Source organism: Gobius niger (genome assembly GCF_951799975.1).
Source record: "Gobius niger genome assembly, chromosome: 20".
In the NCBI taxonomy this organism is placed as follows: Eukaryota; Metazoa; Chordata; class Actinopteri; order Gobiiformes; family Gobiidae; genus Gobius; species Gobius niger.
Window position 1 is genome coordinate 5245523 of NC_136871.1, and position 22084 is coordinate 5267606.

Sequence of the window (22084 nt, forward strand, 5' to 3'; positions counted from 1 at the left end):
CAATTCACATCAAAATTATCGGTCGCTGTTTCCTTGTGCCAACAAATTTCTGCAGCAGAAATGGGACAAAGCTGCATATGAGTTGCACAGACAGAGAGTTTGTGAAGTAATATCTAAATAATAGGTACTTGTGACAACATGTAACATTAGATTGTTGTGGATTTTCAAAGGTTGGAGCAGCAAAGCCAACAATCCACACATTTGCACCAAGGATAAATGATCATTGGGCTTCGAAACAAAGAGTGAGTATGAAATATTATTGAAAAGGTTTTAATTGACATTGAGGAGTGTGTTTCTTCACTTATTTAAAGAATTGTAAATGTGAACGATGTTGTCATTTTCTATTTCAGCTTGAAAACAGGACTGGATTAAAATGCTGAAGATTTTTTCATTACCCAAGAGTGAATAAATGAATAGATTAAAGAGTCTATGGTCAACTTTTCTTCAAGACTTTATAAAATGCAACGTCACCAGTATGTAGCCTAAAGTATTATCCGAATCCATACATTTAATTTACATTTGATTCTAAGCAGGTTTAATTTAACACAGGAGTACATTTTTGTCAGGAAAGATTTCACCAGAATAATGTAGATGAAATAATCAATAATATCGTTTATCGGGATATTTTTAGAGATTATTTATCGATTATTTTTAAAAATGTATCGTGACAGGCCTATAGGCTTGTTGGAATGTCTACAACTAATTAGGAATTTAAAAACAGGAGCAGATTATATGTGCATTGTTTGTATGAACTGTGGCATAAGGTATTTTAAGGGGACATAATTAAAAGTTCTGTTGTTGTGCAATATGAAGCTAACATTTAATTTAATGATTGAGTACTGTGATTTTACAAAAGTATTCCAAATACTCTCAAATGAAAGAGTAACTCTACCAGAACACAGTTGGTAAATGGACTCAACTTATATGGCGCTTTTCAGGCCCAAAGCGCTTTACCGTAAGGAGCCAGTCGCCCATTCACTCTCTCATTCACACACCAGTGTGCGCAGACACTGAAGGCATGCAGGGTGAAGTGTCTTGCCCAAGGACACAACCACAGTGTGCACCTGCAGGAGCTTGGATTCAAACCCCTGACCCTCCGATGAAATACAGACGGCATCTCGTCATAGAAGGGGGCGTGGCTTCGCCAAGGGAGAAAATAGAATCTTTAGAGAAACACAATTTTCCACTCTTTTTAGCCATTTTCTGGTGGAATATGAACTTATTTATCACACACAAATAAAGTCAAATGTAAATCGGGCCTATAGATACAGACGGCATCTCTGGAATCGCCCATATATGGTCATTTTTGAAAACAGTTAAGGGGGAAAACAATTTTGAAAAAAATGTATATTTTCTCTAATTATTCACTTCTACTGAACAATCTGCTGTGAGAAAATATCCATATGGGCCCGATTTACACTTGACTTTATTTGTGTGTGATAAATAAGTTGATATTCCACCAGAAAATGGCTAAAAAGAGTGTTTTTGTGTTTCTCTAAAGATTCTATTTTCCCCCTTGGCGAAGCCACGCCTCCTTCTATGACGAGATGCCGTCTGTATCTATATGGATATTTTGTCGCAACAGATTGTTCTGTAGAAGTGAAAAAACGGCAGTTGTAGCAAGCGCTAGCTAACCGTTAGCATTAGCCCGATGCTAACATGTAGCATCAAGTTAGCATTCTCCGTTATTCATGTATTTATGGGCTGTTGAACCACTTTGCTCCTCCCCATGTCTTTGTATCTTTATTTAGTAGAAAACTATATTCATATTTCAGCATTTGTTACAGTAGTAACAAATGCCCCTTAACTGTTTTCAAAAATGACCATATATGGGCGATTCCAGAGATGCCGTCTGTATCTGAGACGACCCGCTCTACCAACTGCGCCACCGTGGCCCCCCAGTCACTAAAACATATAAATACATGTACATATTCTGTTAATCCCCATAATTGTACATATGCTTTAGGCTACTATATTGACCCAGATTGTGTTTAGCATGTTCAGAACAAAAAGAAAATGCACCTAAAACGCCAGAGAGCAACTGGTTGAGCATTGAGTTGCCTTGTATGAATAAAGTTGCCTTGACTTCAACACGAGACACAGTTCTTCTTTCCCAGCGGACACCAAACACAACTGAACACAGAGTTTGTCATCTTTCTAGTAGTGATTTATTTATATAAAAAATATCACAGACTACAACTTCAAAGATAAGCAAATAAGTGTTTTTCACAAAAGAGAAATGAACGTGTGAAATATCTACCCTTGTATGACGGCCCGTCAGAAGAAAACAATATAAAAAAAAAAATAAGACTTTAAGAAACAACAAAAACTAACACCAGGAAAACGAAAGGTTCTTTTGAATATGTGCATGTCTAAGCTTTACATGACTTTTCAGCTTCACAACTCAAAACATAAATACACATTACAATATTTTAAATACAGTTACAGAAGGTCAGTACAAAGGCAACACTGTAGTCGTAAGTATTTTGTCTACTTTCTAGCTGGGTTAGTGACAGACCTATTTACATCTTTGGTTTGTTTTCAGTCTCAGTAACAGACACAGTTGAAGGGTGTATATTACTTTTAGTATAGTAGTATAGTACTTTTGGACAGCTTAGTTTTACTGTTGCATGTCACATTTTGCTTGGGATGGGGAAACATTATTACATAGTTAAAGGCTCCAAAAGGTTAGTTCAGTGTAAACCAGGCCCTTCAATATAAAGATCACTCAGATTAGTCATACATGCTACGCCTATCAGCATTTAGAGCTCAACTATTGTTTGGTATCACTAGCCTTCAATGTTCGATGCACAATAAAAGTAGCAAAACAACTTAAAAAAAACAATCTAAAAGAATATCTAAAGCTTCTCCTTGTATTTCTTTTCCTTTGTACACATTACAAGAATAAACTGATCAAAGGTGTGGGCATCATCACTCTATTTGATATTATATTAAAACAACATGACTGATCTGTCTTCACTTGTCATTTCAACTGTAAAAGGGTGAATGTGTAAAAAACATTTAGTTTATAGAAATGTATCTGGTTACTTTGCCGTGCCCAGACATGATAGATTATACTACAAAACAAAACAACTTAAAAATCTCCCCCAGTACAAATATTTCTGAAAACCAAAAAATAGTTTGAAGCTATTAAAAGAGATTTTATAGAATTCGTACTGAGTAGCAACATGTAAAAACACTATGTCCTAAAACAGAACACATACTATACTCACATTATGACTAAAATGACAATTCAATCGAGATTTTCAACAACTGTGCTGGTGTGAGTGAACAAATCCATGACTTTTTAAAACTAATATGAGATAAGGAGACCTCAAAGTTAGTGGCAGTGTTTGTTTCATGTACTAAGCCCTGCAATTCCACAGAAAAACCATAAAGGTAAAAAAAAAAAAAAAAAACAGCAATATGTTAGAGTTTCCACTAGAGATGCACCGATCCAGCTATTTTGCTTCCGCTACCGATCCTGGGGGTTTGAGTATCAGAGAAACCAAGAGACTTTCTTAAAAGTGGCTTTGAATGAAAAAGTCAATGGTCCTCATTTCTCCATTGTGAGATCAATAAAGTCTTATCTCATCATCAATTCTATCTATTAAAAAACTAATGGAAAAACATTACACATGGGTCACTGGACTTTTCAAATAATTATCCTTGGGGGTATGACAGGTTTAGGTCACATTAACTCACAGCATCAGATCATTACACCTTGTGCATTACAAACATAATATCAGGTTTTCTTTAACTAAAATACCGCTCCAGTAATGGCTATTTTATTTAATAAGGTGATCCAATCAGAATTTCTGTCCCAGCTTTGATTACTTGCCGCTAGCATTAGCATAGAGCTGCTTGAATTAGCATACTGGTGCTAGCATTAGCATACTGTTGCTAGCAGTAGCATACTGGTGCTAGCATTAGCATACTGTTGCTAGCAGTAGCATACTGGTGCTAGCATTAGCATACTGTTGCTAGCACTAGCATACTGATGATAGCATTAGCATACTGATGATAGCATTAGCATACTGGTGCGAGCCGTGGCATTTTGCGTGACTATCAAAAATAAGTTTGCAGAGCTTAAAGGAATAGGCCACCGTTTTTACATACTGAGATACAGTATGTTCTTACCTTAGCTTTGACGAGTTCTTTAGGACCTGCAGGAGAGGCTAAATGCTAACGCCGTCTGCGCTGTGTTTACGTGACTGAAGGCACAGGGGAACACCAGACAGGTCCTAAATAACTCGTCAAAGCTAAGGTAAGAACATATCTCAGTATGTAAAAATGGTGGCCTTTAAAACTAACTCAGCGACTGAATTCTCCAGGTTCAAAATGTCATAGAGCAGGTGAGAGTAGCAGTGAGAGCCAAACGGGTATCGCTTCAGTATCGGATATTTGTAGCCAATACCCGATATTCTATTTTTTTCCAGTATCGGCTCCGATATCAGATACCAGTATCAGATCGGTGCATCCCTAGTTTCCCCAGTAGAATTCCTTTAGATATTGCTTTACTCCAGTCTCTTGATGTAAACGTAACATGTTGGCTTTCCCCATAATGAATTATATTGCTGAGAAATGTTATTTTTTTCTCCGTTTGTCATTTTACATACACTCATCTTCATAGGAAATAGTGGAAATTACTCATCGAGAGAACGGCTACTTTAAAATGTAGCTACGAGGAAACTATAAACATGAATCTACAACCTCTCGCATAAACGTACATACTGACACACCTACATCGCACTACCCACTTCTCTCTATTAACTTAGCATTTCTTCTCACTTCCGATGCCTGCGTAGTCCATGGGTCGTCCCCGTCCCGTCTCTAGGACATGAGTGGGACGTCGGGCGGGTTGTTCCTCCTGACCCGCGCCTTCCGACCCTCCTGCTTGAGCTTTAGCGTGCGCAGCTTCTGTTGGCGCCTCTTCTCCCGGTACCACAGCTGCTCACAGTCCTCCATGGTCAGGCTGCTGGTGGCGAACAGACCCACGTGGTTGTAGTTCCTCACGGACGTCTGGAGCCAGGAGTTCTTCTGTCCGTGTCCGGGATGACCGGGATTGCCCTGTCCCAGAAAGCCGGCCACCCCAGCTTGGACGCCCCTGCCCTGGATCGGGGAGGTGCGGTGGTGGTGCGGGTGATGGGACGGGTAGAGGTTGTGGTGGGGGATGACGTGAAGCCGGTATCGGGCCAGGACTTGCTTGTAGGAGTGGTCGATGCTGGAGCAGGCGTACAGGCCGGTGTCGGACAAGGCGAGGTTTGTGAGTAACAGGCCGCGCTTCAGGTGGAGGGAGCGTTCACTGTCAGTCTGGAAAAAACAGACAAAAGAGTTATTAATGGACAATGTTTAAAAGCCTCAACCTCTTAACCCCCACCTGAACCGAGCACTTTATCTCCAGTTTGGCGTTACCCAGATATACAAGCTTCTTGAAAAATGTGTCAAAATAGTGACAAAAACGAGGATGAAAATACAACAAAGGAGCAACAATAACACAATCAAAAGGTGACAAAAGCAAGACTAAAAAGTGACAAAAACATGACAAAAAAGGCATCAAAATGCAAGGAAAAAAAGGGACAAAAATTACAAAACACAACAACAAAATAACTATGAAAACCAGACAAAAACGTGACATAAATGCAGCGACAACGCAACAGAAAAGTCACCATCAGTTTTGTAGATCTTAGCTTTCAAATGTACTACTTGTTCTGTTGAACCCGTGCAGTACCTCTGAGGCTCCCCAGGGGGCTCCGGACCCCACATAGGGACATTGCTATAATGAACCTTAATGCACAAACTTCTATGGGTTGTTTTGTCCCTTGTTTATACCATGCACAAAGTACCCCCTGCTTCAACGTGTAGGTAATACATATGTACACACTAGGGGGCAGCAGAGGGAGGGGAGAGTTCAGAGTTTGGTTCAGAGTTTGGGCTGCACGTTGCAGCGGTTAGTGGTTAGTGTTCTCGCTTCACAGCTAGAAGGTCCCAATTCCCACCTGGACGGGGCCTTTCTGTGTGGAGTTTGCATGTTTTCCCCGTGTCTGTGTAGGTTTCCTCTGGGTACTCCGGTTTCCCCTACCACTAAAAACATGTACAATAGGCCAGGATGAGTGTGAATGAATGGTGGTGGTCAGACGGACCGTCTGTCAGTTTTCTCCAGGGGAAACTGAAGGTAGTTTAAAGTGAATGTACAATTGTCTCATGTAAAGCACTTTGTGACTATGTCTGTGAAAGGCGTTATATAAATAATTCCTTCCCCTTCCCCTTCTCCTTCTCCTCCTCCTCCTCCTCTTTCTTCCTTCCTCCTTCTCCTCCTCCTCCTCCTCCCTTCTCTTTCTTCCTTCCTCCTTCCTCCTCCTCCTTCCTTCTCCCTTCTCCTTCCCCTTCCCCCTACTTCCTCCTCCCTTGTCCTCCTCCTCCTCCTTCCTCCTCCTTCCTCCTTCTCCTCCTCCTCCTCCCTTCTCTTTCTTCCTTCCTCCTCCTCCTTCCTTCTCCCTTCTCCTTCCCCCTCCTTCCTCCTCCCTTCTCCTTCTCCTCCTCCTCCTCCTCCTTCCTTCTCCTTCCTCCTTCTTCTCCTCCTCCTCCTTCTACTCCTTCTCCCTCCTCCTCCTTCGCCTCCTCCCTTCTCCTTCCTCTTCCTTCCTCCTCCCTTCTCCTCCTCCTTCTCCTCCTCCTTCCTCCTCACAGCATGGTAGCCGAAGCTGTCCTGGTTGCATTTCTTGATTTATTAGACATTACATTTCAATAATACAATATTTAGTTGCACCCTTTTCTTCACTAAAGTGCTTCGTATCCTGTTTTGGGGCAAAATCTACACTTTGGGGCAGGTCTAGTGAATGTGAGTGCTGCGGATACTGTCTTGGACCCACCATCTTAAGCATCGTGATAGAAATATGTTATTGGCTTCATACGTTTGGTTCAAATTAGCATTATGACTGCATTTGATTACATCTGCAAAAAGTCATAGCTAATTTATGCCTTTTGTTGTCCCTGAAAACCAAAGCTAAACCAGGAAATGTAGCACAAGTGTTTAGTTTATTTTTTTTTCCATTTTGTCAACAAAGTCACACACCTGAGGCAGTGGAGGCTGGCTCTCAGTGAGCTGGATGGTCCACTTGAGCTCAGCCTGAAGGGAGCGAGAGACGCACTCCAGGAAAGTGGAGTTTCCTTCAACGGCGTAAACCTCCTGCACCTCCACCGAGTCAAGCTCTGAACGAGAAGAAAACACTCAATAGTTTGATTATGACCAGGGGCGGACTGGCCATATGTCCATTCTGGAAGAGCACAGAAGGGCCACTGGCTCTAGGGCCACCGGTCCCGCCTCAACCGAGCTCTACCCAAATCTAAAAGCTAAAAAAAAAAAGCATCAAAATAGCGAGAAAAAGAGGATGAAAAGTCAACAAAAACATGAGAAAAACAAGGACAAAAAAAACTACAAAAAAGTGAGAAAAACACAACAAAAAATGCTAGAAAAAAATAATTAAAAAAACAACAAAAATATGACAAAAATGTGGCGACGTGACGAAAAGTTCCCATCACTTTTGTAGGTCTTAGCTTTCAAATGAGGCGTTACATTGTTGATCTCCAGTCGAGAAGCTTTTAGATTTGGGTAAAGCCCAGTATAAAAAAACATGAATCTAAAAGGAATTCCGTGGAGTATGGTGTGCCACAAGGTTCAATTTTGGGACCATTATTATTTATTATTTATATTAATGATTTTGCTTCTGTTTCTACGACCACCTTTCCTGTTCTTTTTGCTGATGATACCAATCAAAAAAATAATAATAAAAAGCCGAACTGGGGAAAATGCACTCGTTAATGTTAAGGTGGGTGGTAAGAGGTTAAAATATGTATTTGTGGAAGTGCACAATTGCGCTAATTTGGGCCAGGCTGGTCCGAGTCCAGGGCTGTTTTTCAGTCCCAGTCCGCCCCTGATTATGACACCGATTTACTAAACTACCAGTTTAATATACAGAACTGCAGTTACAAAAACAACCTCTAGAGGCCACCCTTGACTACCTGACATTTCTTCTTCCTTGACAAGAATTTCTACAACATTGTCTTGTGTCTGATTGATTTGCAGCTCTTTTCAAAAGCAACAAACGAAAAAACCTGCGGCACAATAACGTTTTGAAGCCGCGCTCCAGAATGGGTTATTAATCAAAGCACATACTGTATATACTGCATATAGGCAGACATGCTTTGTGCACCGTCTGACTGTATTGTATGTTACATAAGAGAGTTGAAAGCAGTGGTTCTTTAAACTAATGACAGAGGAAATCCGCACCGTCGTCTGTGATGGGGCACTGACTCCAGGGGTCTCCATATTTCACATCCTGTCTCCGAGCCCTCCTGAAACACACACAGGGGTTTAGGGTTTGTGGGAGAAATGCATCGGCTGTTCGTTTCATTTGCACAAAACATAATTGACCCAGTGTTTGAGAAATATTTGTCAGTAGGTGGCAAAAGAAAAGTTGCTGGGTTGATCTTCTCTGAAACTCAACACTGGAGTTGTGCCCTTGAGCAAAAAACATCGCTTTGTCAACAGTGAAAATGAGGCGCGACACAAGTAATTTGGAAATGCTTTTTTTATTTGTGACTTTTTCTTTGATTTCAAGACTGTTTACATTGTAGATTCTCACTGAAGGTATTAATTTATGAATGAACCTGTTGTTTTAATCTCTTAACCCCCGCCCGCACCAAGTGCATTTTCTCACTGATCTGATCAGCTTTACCTAAATCTAAAATGTTACCGCCTACACTGCAAAAAGTGAATATAAAGCATTGGCTTAAATGTCTTGAATTGAGGAAATGTTTCTTGTTTAAAGCAGTTTTATCTCATTTAGACTTTTTTCCTGATCTGACCAAGTTTATTTTGCTCTTTTGAGGACGTTTGTCACTACTCCTAAGGTAAATCTCACTTGAAATAAGAAAGTAGAACTGCCAATGAGATAAGACCAATGTTCTTACCCCATTGGCAAAGAAAATTACTTGAAATAAAGACAAAATGCATTGAAACGAGTCAGAAACGTCTCAAAACAAGTGAAACAATCTGGGTCAGGAGCCCACCTACATCTTTCATTGTCAAAACATCTCAAATTCTGATTATTATACTCAAATTGAGACTTTTATACTAATCTACTTCATTACTTTTTGCAGTGTATAGGCCAGTGTAACACCTCATTTGAGACCTACAAAACTCATCTTAATTGATCTTTTTCCTTGGGTTGTTGGTGCCTTGTCTCTTTTTTTTTTTTACATTATTTCTCATCGCTTTTTTGTTTCGTTTTCGTTGTTTTTTTGGTCACTTTTTAATAACTTTTTCTGATGCTTCTTTTGTGGCGTTTTGTCGCATTTTTGTCACTTTTCCATTGCTTTTGCCATTATGTTTTTTGTTGCTCTTTTGTGTAGATTTGGGTAATGCCAAACAGGAGAAAATGTGATCGATTCAAGTCAAGAGGTTAAAGGGACAATACGGAGTTGAAAAATGTTAAAATTACGTATTTTCCTCCCCCTACATGTTCCAACAATGTCTTAATGTGTAGAATGAGCTCAGACCTGTTCACCACAACTGCCTCTAAAATCCTGCACTGGCACTCAAAAAGGTGTTGTGTCTGAAGGTGCAGTTACACGTATGACCTGAGGTGGCAGTAGTGAGTATAAAATGGCCAACTTGCATCAACAAAAATGTTAAAGAGGGGGTATTATGCTTTTTTCAATCACATAGCACCAGTCTATATCACACTACAATGATGACCAAACCTTCTGTTGGTCTGTAAATGCAGTAAATTAGAATAACTGCCTTATATATAAAATAAATAAAATTGCTCTCTCAAAATGGCTGTAGCGAATGTCTTGAAATAGGCCTCTGTCTCTTTAAGAACCTCTGACCCTTTCCGACACGCCCCCTCCACACGCTGTCTGTGGCATCAGTGGGGAGGGGGTTCTGCTGAGGAGCAGTGGTTTGTTACTCGGCTGGTGATGAAAGCTCGGCTGGTGACGAAAGCTCGGAGGCGTCTCCAGGAGGTGGGGGCGTTCCTAGGAGGACTCAAAAATACGTGAATGTGCCAAGGCAACACTTCAGGCATGTTTTTAATGAGGGAATGACAGAATAACAAAGCTTGAAAAAGTTGATTTTGCATAATACCCCCCCTTTAATATGCTTTACTACTATTACTGCTTTGCACTTTTGACATTTTCTCAGTGAGCTTCTTGATGTCGTCACCAGAAATAGTTTTCACTCCACAGATGATTGAAAACCATGATGATTTAAGAATAAAGGGTGTCAATTTTGAAGAATTAAAAATACACCTTTTTTTATTTCCTAATTCCTACATAATCCCATGTGTTCAATCGTAGTATAATATTATCTTCAATGAGTAATAAAGAAAAGCCGAGACATAAAAAGTGCTCCCAAACTTTTGACCAGTGTTGTACGTAGCCTATCACCGCTGGGTTAAGGTTTACAGTGCCTTTATGCAATTTTACAACTGAACAGCAACATTTGTATCAACCTATTGTGCATGTTTTTGGTTGATGTTGTAAAGCGGAAAACCCAGAGGAAACTTAGCCACTGGAGAGAGAGTGAAAGAACAACGAACTAAACTTTTAGCACCCGGCAATGGCCTAAGCCCGAGGTTATCTCCAGCACAGAACCAAGATGATTTTGAGAAATTGTATTAAAATAAGCCCCTGTTAAAGTGCTCTAAAACTGCGGGAAACACAGTCAGTATGTTCTTAATTACCTGACAGAACATCCCACATGGTCATACTAATGTAAGACACTGGCACTTAGGCTACAATGGTGAAGTTCGGCCCACGGTGTTTTTGCAATAATGAAAATCAGCGACACAAACTTATCTACTCCAGGCCTAGGCTAAATATTACCGTTAATAATAAGAAAGAGAAAACTCTGACTGGTCCGACTGAAAAGATTTACTGACTCAGACTTAAAGATTCCTCTCTTGGAAAAACAAAATTTACTTTCAGAATCAACAACTAATACTCGACTTAGACCATCAGAGCATATTTCATAATTAACTCCAGACGATGACTCATGAGCAGCAGCAGATAACGGGACGCCTTCAGATAAAGCTCTCCCCCCTCCTCCTTCAAAACTGTTACCGCGTGGACATGAGGCCCTTACGACTGCGGACGCACAGGCTGTCCAAATACACACTGTTATTACAGAACTGCCTTCTCCTGCTCCGCTTTGACCTCTCTCTGTTGATTTTTGCTCCATTAGCAACTTTCTCTCACCTCCTTGTCTAATCTACAGACTAATCCTCGGTATTAGCGCGTTAGAACTTCTACAATGGATGTCTGTGACTGTTTTGAAAATAGCCCAGAGCTGTCAGCAGGTAATTTCTTTGAGACATCACGCCAACACTTTGAAGAGGACAGTAATGAGTTGCTCTTTGAAGAACTCTGAAAACATGGGACAGTACTTTTTATAGTAACACAAATAGATTTATTCATATGTGAGAGATTATACTAAACATAAGTACAATATTTGGCCACTGATTGCATAATATAGATGCAATTACACAATTCCTCCACTAGAGGGATGTGACGCTTTTTATACACTTCTGGTGGTGATTTCTTGAGTCATGGTTCCCAGATAATCTCGTATAAAAATGAGCAATGGGCCTCTCGGACATAACATTCATGCCCCTCACATTGCCAATACAAGAGGAAACAGTTTATTGTAACTCCCTCCAGGACCCACAGAACCTCAGACCTCTAATTGTTGTACATTTTAGACAAATGTTTGCAAACTAGTGCATGCTGGGAGTTGTCAGGTAACTCCGTCTTGCCCCTCGATTTAATGTTTTGGCCTTTTTGGGACTCCTATTTTCACTCCACACCTCTCTAACTACGTGGTGAGTTTTACCATTTCATTGCCTATAAATCTACAGTGTGATCATTTGGTTGGTTTTAAGAAGTTTATTTTTGTTTTGTTGCAGTCGCGAGCGGAACCTCATTAACGGAACGCACATTTTAAGATTTTTTGTAATTTTACAAAAGTTCCATCAAGTTGTAAACGACAAGATTAAAGTATCGAGCGCTCTGAGGGGTTAGCTTGAATTCGGCAGAAACAACATGCAGCTATTGTCCTCGATTTATAGCTTATGCTGTTTTAGTTCAAGCCAAGGCCTTGTTGTTTTGTTCATCACCTCGACTATTGCACTGAATATGACTGCTTTTTTTAGAGGGCCGGTCTTGACCCAAGAGTCCCGGGCCGAGTTTTTTGTCTGCCAGTCCAGCCTCGCCTCCATGTGAATAACAACGCTACTATTTTACATTAGTACATTGGTTTATTTTTATGGAATGCGCCAGGAATCTTAGCGGTTTGGTGTATCCAAAACAGCACCAATAACAAACACTTAAAACACTAGATTAAAGGCACAATCAGAGCTCTTTTGAAGTCTCGGTAATTCTTGACATCACATTTCAGATAATGGTTTAAACAGACCCGGGAGGCAAAATAACATCAGAGACCACTGTTGCTACTCAGAGGGCTTTGATCAGGCGGGACCAGGGGAAAGATAAAGGAGCTATGTGGAATATAGAGGCAGAACAGCGCCTCTGTTTAGTTATGGGTCAGAGTCGTGTACCTCTTGCTGGTGGGGAAGTATCGGGAGCAGGTCTGTCCGTCCCAGGAGCAGTAAGGGTCCCGGGCCAAGCAGCACTCAGCGCAGCCGTCTCCGTACAGCTCACACCTCTGCAACGCCAGCTGCACCAGGCCACGCTCGCTCGACACGTACAGCTGTTGCTAAAGGGCACAAAGGCAAATTATTTTAAAATGACAGTCTGTAAGTGTAAGAATTATTACATTGAAAAGAATGCGTGTAATTGGCCTCCGGGGACGGCATTTGGATGTAAAGTATGTAACTGTACGTGACCATGTCAAAATGAAAGTTTTAGAATGATCGGGAGAGAGCTGGACTCCCTGTGTTGGAGGTGCGTCATAAAAAGACAAGGATAAATCTGACCGTAAGTCTTTTTGTTTGGTAAATAACATTAATGAACATAGACTGTACATTAAGAATGGACTAATATCGGAAGCCCTAAGGCAGGGGTCGGCAACATCAGGCCTGCGGGCCAAATCCAAGCCCTCCAGTAGAAGCTCTGGCCCCCAAGATGATGTTGATGAGAAATAACTTGACACAAAGCAGAGATCAGAGGCCTTTCATAACCAGCACCTGAGCCGAGCACATCTTGTCCAGTTTGGCTTTACCCCTAATCTAAAAGCTTCTTGAAAAAATGAGTCAAAATAGCAACGAAAACAAGTATGAAAGCGGAAAAAAAATGTGAAAACTAAAATTGACAAAAGGGCAACGATAATAAGCCACAAAAAAGTGACAAAACGCAATAAATACGTGAAAAAAAGCAACAAAAGAGCAACACAAAAACATGACAAAAATTTGAAGAAACGTGGTTAGTTTTGGGGCGAAGCCGAAGTGGAGATAATGTGCTCGGATAAGGCGGGGGTGAGAGGTTAAAGTACTCAAAAATGTGAAACATACAGTCAATTCCTTTACATTTCTTAGCAGAACACCCACTAGTCATATATGATGTACAACTGGCATTTGTTGAAAGTGATGCTTTACTTCAGGCGACAATTGGAAGGTTCAGCCTCGGTCTTTTGACAATGAAGAAAATCCTGCCCTAACGAAATGGTGGCAGGCTCTGGAAGTTCCTTGCTTTAATGGACTTAAACTTTAAACCTTTTTGTCCCTCTTTAAGTCATTATTAACTTCTTATCATCCCTGCTTTAACTGAGTACATTTTCTCCAGTTATTATCCAAGTATCCACGTATCAAAATAACGGCAAAAACAAGATGTAGACAAAGATGAAAATGCAACAAAAACGTAGCAAAAAAGCAACCACAAATGTACAAAAACACACAACGAAAACATGACCAAAAGAAGCGACAAGACAACAAACAAGATGACAAAAAAGTGATGGAAAAACCTCAAAATGCAACAAAAAAGATCTCAGAATAGTGGTGAATAAAATAAAAAAATAAAAACGAGACAAAAAGCGACAAAAAGTTGTCGGACAACGCATGGAACAACAACAACAAGGAAAAATCGTACATGATTTTTGTAGATCTTAGCTTTCAAATGCAGCGGTACACTGGCCTGAAGGCTGCAAGAAGCTTTTAGGTTTGGGCAAAGCCAAACTGGAGATAATGGGCTCTGTTAAAGTGGGGGTTAAGAGGTTTAACTTGTGTTTAGTATTAACACGCTCCACATCGTCCAAGTTTGGTAACATGAATGAGCTTCAGATAGACCGCGCTGACGCTATGGGGGGAAGCAACACTCACGTATACTGTTCAGTTAACATGAAACACTTACTCTCTTGGTCGACAGTTCCATATTCAGGATCGGTGTAGGGGTCTGAAACATACAACAAAGTACACTTTAAAATAACTTAGGGATATTTGTGTTATGGTTTGTGTTTTGTTCCCCTCCTCTTTGTGTTTTTTCTTTCCTTCTGTGCAGAGCTGGTGGTTGACGGGGGCGTGGCTGGCACATGCAGCAATGAGGCACACCTGGACTTGATTAGGAACCAGCCTACAAACACTCTGCTCAGTCCTCTCCACACTGCCAGATAATTCCGTCTCAGTTGGTAGAAGCCTTACCTGCTTTTTGTCCTGACGTATTTTTATGATTCTTACATGTCTCCGTCTTTGCCCAGGTTGGTTCTCGCTCTGGGTTACCTCTGCTCCGTCCTGGTTCTACTTGCTGCCTGCCTGCCCCCGTCGCCTCAGCCTCTTCAGTTTTTGTTTTGTTTTTTTGGAAATAAATTGGTAAACCTTACCTGCCTCAGTCTCCGCTTTGGGGTTCCTCCTCTGCAATCCTTAACAGAATTATCTGGCCAACATGGACCCCGCAGAGATTGAAAGATTTAAGCAGGCTCTCGCCCTACAAGCATCCCGTGTGGGCCAGCATGAGAGGACCATAAAAGAACTTGTGGACTCACTCCGCCAACTTAACTCAAATTTTTCTGAGTTAAGTGCTCGTTTTGACCAACTCGCTAGTCACCTGGCAGCCAATCCTCCACCAGTTCAAGTTCCACCTGCTCCTGTTGCGGCTTCTGCTCCTCCGGACCATCAACATGCCCTACCTCGAGAGCCCTTCATTCCCACTCCCGCCAGATATTCAGGTGAAATAGGGTTATGTGGACAGTTTCTACACCAGTGTATGCTAGTCTTCAACCAACAGCCGCTAACTTACTCCACTGATAAAGCTAAGGTAGCCTTTATTATGAGTTTACTCTCTGGTAAGGCTTCTGCCTGGGCCGTAGCTTTAGTGAATAGTAGTTCCCCAGTTTGTAATGCTATGGATACATTTACCAATGAGATTAGAAGAGTATTTGACCACCCGTTACAAACAAAGGAGGCCAGTAGCCGGCTGCTTTCCCTACGCCAGGGTAGTGGTTCTGTTTCCTCCTACTCTATAGATTTCCGCATTCTAGCTGCAGAGACCGGGTGGGATGAGAAAGCTTTGCAGGGGGTGTTTTTCAGTGGTTTAAGTGAGGAACTCAAGGACCAGCTGGCAGCTCGTGATGAGACTTCTACATTGGAAGAATTAATTTTCTTAGCCATACGTTTAGACAATCGTCTATCTGAAAGACGTAGGGAGAGAGGAGTTAGGAAAAGCATTCCCCCTCCCACTCTCTACTCTCATCAACCTCGTCAGCCTGCACCTGCCACTCACCTGCCGACTGAATCATCATCACCAGCTGCTCCAACTCCTGCTCCAAGTTCTGAGGAACCCATGCAGTTGGGAAGGATGAGACTCAGCCAACAAGAACGCCAGCGTCGCCTTCGCCTTGGGCTCTGCATGTACTGCGGTAAAGCTGGACACTCTGTTGATCACTGCCCTGCTCTGCCAAAAGACCAGGCTCATCAGCCAGCGGAGGGGCGCTGGTGAGCCACACACCGACTGATCCCTCCTGCGGACGTATCCAGCTTAAAGGTACTGTGTCCTACGCAAAGAAATCCTTTCCCCTTGTTGCCCTAGTGGATTCAGGAGCAGATGACAACTTTATTGACTCCATGTTTGTTTCCCAATGTAACATTTCTTCTGATGCCCTTCCTGAGCCCAAGAATGTTTATGCTCTTGATGGGAAACTTCTTGCCAGCGTTACGCATCGTACCACCCCAGTTTCATTACTCCTATCTGGCAATCATCACGAGACAATTTCTTTGTACATTGTTAACTCTCCTTCCACTCCTCTAGTTTTAGGCCTCCCCTGGCTTAAACTACATAATCCACACATTGACTGGTCACAGCTATCCATAATTAATTGGAGCCTATTTTGTCACAGCCACTGTCTACATTCGGCAGTTCCCTCTCTTGACAGATGCACACCTACTAATCCCAAGCCCATAGATTTGTCTCTTGTGCCAGCTGAGTACCATGACCTACAGGAGGTGTTCTCTAAGGACAATGCCTCATCATTGCCTCCTCACAGACCTTATGATTGTAGCATTGAATTGATCCCTGGCGCACCATTACCAACCAGCAAGCTCTACAATCTTTCCAATCCTGAGAGGGGGGCCATGGAGACTTATATCACCGATTCCCTAGCTGCTGGGCTCATTCGCCCCTCCTCATCCCCTGTAGGGGCCGGTTTCTTTTTTGTTGATAAAAAGGACCGTACACTTCGCCCTTGCATTGATTACAGGGGACTCAATGATATTACTGTCAAAAACAAGTATCCCCTTCCACTGATTGATTCAGCGTTTTGCTCACTCCAAGAGGCCACCATTTTTACCAAACTTACTTCTGTTAAAGTGCCTTTTGACTGGCCTGCTGAAGCAGAGGCAGCTTTTGTGAAACTAAAGGACCTTTTTTGTTCTGCTCCAGTATTGTCTCACCCAGATCCTTCTGCCCAGTTCATTATCGAAGTGGATGCCTCTGACTCTGGTGTTGGAGCCGTCCTTTCTCAGCGCAATGCCACTGACCAGAAGTTGCATCCATGCGCCTTCTTCTCCCGTCGTCTAACTCCTGCGGAGAGGAACTATGATGTTGGCAACAGGGAGCTGCTGGCAGTCATCGTCGCACTACAGGAGTGGAGGCACTGGTTGGAGGGCTCGGCACAGCCATTCATGGTATGGACAGATCATAAGAATTTATCCTATCTACGTTCTGCTCGCAGGCTAAATTCCCGCCAGGCTCGCTGGGCACTATTCCTTGGCCGGTTCAACTTTACACTCACTTACCGTCCGGGGTCCAGGAACCTCAAGCCGGATGCCTTGTCCCGCCAGTTTGCGCCTCCTAATGAAGAACCTCCTACTGAAAATATCTTGCCTTCCACCTGTGTGGTAGGGGCAGTCTGTTGGGAGGTGGAGAAATCTGTCCAGGAGGCCCTTGTCAATCATCCCTCACCTCCAGGATGTCCTCCAGGCTGCTTGTTTGTGCCGCCATCAGCCAGATCTGTGGTTTTGCAGTGGGGCCATTCCTCCAGAGTCTCCTGTCATCCTGGATTTCATCGAACCCTTACCTTAATCCAGCAGCGCTTCTGGTGGCCCACAATGTCCGCTGACATCAAGGGATTTGTTTCTGCTTGCTCGGTCTGTGCCCGCAGTAAAGCATCCCACCGTGCTCCTGCTGGTCTGCTTCGTCCACTCCCGATTCCACACCGTCCCTGGTCCCACATCGCTGTGGACTTTGTAACTGGCCTTCCCCCATCTGAAGGTAACTCTGTAATTTTGACCATTGTGGATCGATTTTCGAAGTGTGTACATTTTGTCCCATTACCAAAGTTGCCCTCTGCCTTCGAGACTGCTAATTTGCTGGTTCAACATGTCTTCAAACTCCATGGCATACCACAGGATATTGTGTCAGACCGAGGCCCACAGTTCACTTCTCAAGTTTGGAAGGCCTTCTGTCGTGCAGTGGGGGCTACAGCCAGTTTATCGTCTGGATACCATCCACAAACTAATGGCCAGACGGAGCGGGCGAACCAAAACCTGGAAGCGGCCCTCCGATGTGTCACTGCTCACCATCCGGTTTCCTGGTCCCTGCATCTCCCTTGGATTGAATACTCTCACAACTCCCTAGTTTCCTCTGCTACTGGTATGTCTCCTTTCATGGCTGCTATTGGTTTTCAACCTCCCCTCTTTCCCAGCCAGGAGACTCGAGTTGCGGTTCCATCCATCCAGCAGCATCTTCAACGTGCTCGTAAGATCTGGCATGAAGTCAGAGCAGCTCTTTCCCGCACTGCTGCTAGGAACCAGCAGCTTGCAGACCGCCGCCGCTCTCCTGCTCCGGAGTATGAGCCTGGTCAGAAGGTCTGGCTTTCCGCACGTGACCTTCCCCTACAAACCGAATCCAAAAAACTCTCTCCCAGGTACATTGGCCCTTACGTCATAGAACGGGTTATCAATCCTGCTGTGGTGAGGCTTAAATTGCCTCCTTCTCTAAATGTCCACCCTGCCTTCCATGTCTCCCTGCTGAAGCCTTTTTTGACTAGTCCTCTTAGCCCTCCGGCCGAGCCCCCTCCGCCCCCCCGGGTGGTCGACGGTCACCCTGCGTTTACTGTGCGGCGGCTGCTGGATGTTCGGAGGCGGGGCCGCGGCTTCCAGTATCTGGTGGACTGGGAGGGTTACGGCCCTGAGGACCGCTCATGGGTTTCCCGGTCCCTCGTCTTGGATCCGTCGCTCTTTCGTGACTTTTATGCCCTGCATCCCTCTAAGCCTGGTAGACCGCCAGGTGGCGTCCCTTGAGGGGGGGGCCCTGTTATGGTTTGTGTTTTGTTCCCCTCCTCTTTGTGTTTTTTCTTTCCTTCTGTGCAGAGCTGGTGGTTGACGGGGGCGTGGCTGGCACATGCAGCAATGAGGCACACCTGGACTTGATTAGGAACCAGCCTACAAACACTCTGCTCAGTCCTCTCCACACTGCCAGATAATTCCGTCTCAGTTGGTAGAAGCCTTACCTGCTTTTTGTCCTGACGTATTTTTATGATTCTTACATGTCTCCGTCTTTGCCCAGGTTGGTTCTCGCTCTGGGTTACCTCTGCTCCGTCCTGGTTCTACTTGCTGCCTGCCTGCCCCCGTCGCCTCAGCCTCTTCAGTTTTTGTTTTGTTTTTTTGGAAATAAATTGGTAAACCTTACCTGCCTCAGTCTCCGCTTTGGGGTTCCTCCTCTGCAATCCTTAACAATTTGAACTTTACAGCAGTACTATGAGAAAGAGTAGCAGCAGCAGCATAGTTAGTACCTGTTGTCAGACTACAGATTTACAGCAAAATATTTCCTTATGCGGATCATGAGTAAGTGTAGCCTTAAAATCTACAGCCCTGTTACAGTAAAGGGCTGTAACAGAAGCTTTTGAAATATATTAGTGTTGTTGAGGTCAGGCTCGCAGCTCAGATTAGTCATCCGATAGGTCTCATTCTTCCACAGTGAGTTATCCGACACAATGCATCTCATAAAGTTCAAGCTAAATCTTCCGTGCGGTTTCGTTTTGCCTGCGCTGAAATTACTTTGACCTTTTTTCATACATTTGGATTCATTTACAGTAATAAAACAGGGAGTATAAGCTTTTTAAACAGTCTGTGTAGAAAGACATTGACCAACGCGGTTGACCTTGACTAGGAAAAGAAAGAAACAATGGCAGTACATGGCAAATATTAAAAGAATCACTGTCTTACCATGATAATGATTACGCACTACACGTTAGCATTAAGGATTTTGCAGATACTGTTGGTGTTGGCAGACTGGTGAAGTGGAAATGAATAGTTTCCTGTTTCAATCAGACTAATCAGTCAACAGCATGTGGCTCGTTTCCTGTTTGTGTGTTAATGTTTTGTTTCCCTTCACCTGTGGCTCTGTTTAGCTCCACTATTCTTTTGCACATCATTTTATTGGTCTCCACATCCGCATTCTCTAATTGGAATGTGCACTGTTTACAGAATGGATGTTCATTTTAATGGTCTATTTGTAGACCTCATGAGCCACCATTCACACATGGGTTATATACAGGTCAAATGGGTGAGGTGTCTTGCCCAAGGACACGACCAAAGCGTTCTCACCTGAAACACGGTGAGCTCCTCGAGGATGATTTCCTCACTTTCCCAGTTATCTTTGACCACAGACACAGCCTTCACCACTTTACCGTCATCTGAAAAATATTGCAGAAATATGTTTGATGGTTAAAGGCATAAAGGCACCGACTTTAAAGCAGAACTAAGAAACTCCTGCGCAGGTGTCGTAGCATGTTGAGGTTTTTTACTCATTAAGGGGAGACACTACAGGACTAACTAAATTTTTTCAATTTTCAGGTTTTGGGCCAAATTGGTCTCTGAACATACAAGCTTTCCCCTGGAAACAGAAAATATACTTAATCCTCACAATAACATGTTTAACTATTGAGCTGATTCAATGTTCCCCCATAGACTTATATGGGACAATGCAATTTCAAGGGCCATTTTCAAGGGCCGACACTATGTCCACGTCAGTAGGACCTAAAGACTTCAAATTATACAGCCTTGGACTGAACAATGTTTGGAAGATTTTTTCAGAGGGATTTTTTATTATTTAATCCCTAGCCCCATTTATTGAGTTTTGAATGTCAAAAAATAAGGCGAAAATTAATTTTCCACTAAAAACAGCTTATTTTAAAACTAAACAAGAAATCCTAAATCCCCTCTGAAAAAAGTCTTGGTAACTCATATATCAATAAAATGAAACCATCAATTTGAATGTAGCTCTATCCATTACTCTGATTTCGTCGCTGAAAAGATGGGAAATTTGGGGCATTTTTAGGCATAAAACACCTTGTTCTTATATGAAAGATAAAATGACAGAAAACTTGCAATGTATTTTTTTTCTCACATTTATGCCAGTGATCGACAGCAAAAGTTTCAAATTGATATCTGTAAATATACATTTTTTCCCTATTCACCTGCAGTGTCTCGCCTTTTAATTGTCCGTGAGAGTAAATACTACGCTGACAGAAGAGACAAAGGGAGAGAGAGGTGTTGTTCATACAATTACACAATGGAATTTTTTTTCAATCAAACTTGGCTGTAAATGCTGTTTAAGTTGCGCAGTTAGCTTTGCCTGTTAGCCTGTTGGCTTCTTCTTCGTGATTCCATTAGTGTGTATTGGTGGCTCCGACCCAGAGGCGGGGGAATTGCCTGCGTGGTTTTCTGGCCAGAAACACCAGGGGGAGATGAAAGACCCCCCTATCATCCCATTAACACTTGTATTACCCCAAGAGGGACTACGGAAACGATTTACTAAGGCAAACTAGTTACTTAGTACTGCTTTAAGTGCATATAAATATAAATATGACTTAGTTCGATTGATACCATCTGTTGTAAGTAATAATCATAATTTTATTTCAGTGATACAGCACTTTAATGAAGAAATGTTGGAAAGAAAAGTTCTTTAGAGTAACATATTTGCGAGAGAAATGCCCAACATCAATGCTAACAAACAGAAAATGTATTTATAAAACTAACCCTTTCGGCGCCTGATTTTTTTTAATACATTTTGTGACACCTATGTAATAAAGTTAAAAATAAACAGTGCTACAACCAGTCCTGAGCATTACTTTAACCCTAAAAGTGGATTTAGTTGTGTGGGTAGAGCTATAGAACCTCTGTTGGAGTTCAGGAGGAAACGTTTAGCTTTTGAGACGCTAACGGCAACACTCAGCTAAGCGCTAATCAGAGATAAAAGACTGTTTTTATTGAATGACATAAAAATCCCCACTTCCCCACATGAAAAGCACAAGAACACAAACCAACTGAGGCAACGACGTCACATCTCGGGAAAACAAGCTGCCCAGATCCCAGTTCAAAGGACGGAGTCTCAAGGATTTGCTTTAAAACGTCCAACCAGTGAACAAAATCCGGAAGTTACCAAGACTAAACGGTACAGACATTAAATATGAAAGCGTATAACATTCAAATCAGCAGAAGACTTCGGCGGACCATGTGCGACCTCCAGTGGGACGTGAATCGCATGTTGAGAAGCAGTGCCACAGAAAAATCACATCTAAACTCTTGAGATGTTCTTTTCTTTTTCAATCCATATATGCAACTTTCACCATTTT

General features: G+C 42.5%; 1 protein-coding gene across 2 annotated transcripts in view; it reads right to left on the reverse strand.

Moving 5' to 3' along the window:
- Positions 1-4734: 4734 nt before the first annotated feature.
- LOC306980039 (semaphorin-3D) overlaps positions 4735-22084 on the reverse strand; it is a 150782-nt gene continuing 133432 nt past the window's right edge. For both annotated transcript variants that reach the window (XM_079579256.1, XM_079579255.1), the window contains exons 13-18: positions 20055-20143; positions 14368-14409; positions 12621-12778; positions 8291-8355; positions 7076-7212; positions 4735-5313 (exon numbers count right to left, since the gene is read on the reverse strand). In XM_079579256.1, coding sequence (XP_079435382.1) covers positions 4834-5313; positions 7076-7212; positions 8291-8355; positions 12621-12778; positions 14368-14409; positions 20055-20143 — 971 coding nt within the window. In that variant the 3' untranslated portion in view covers positions 4735-4833. The remainder of the gene's footprint in view (positions 5314-7075; positions 7213-8290; positions 8356-12620; positions 12779-14367; positions 14410-20054; positions 20144-22084) is intronic.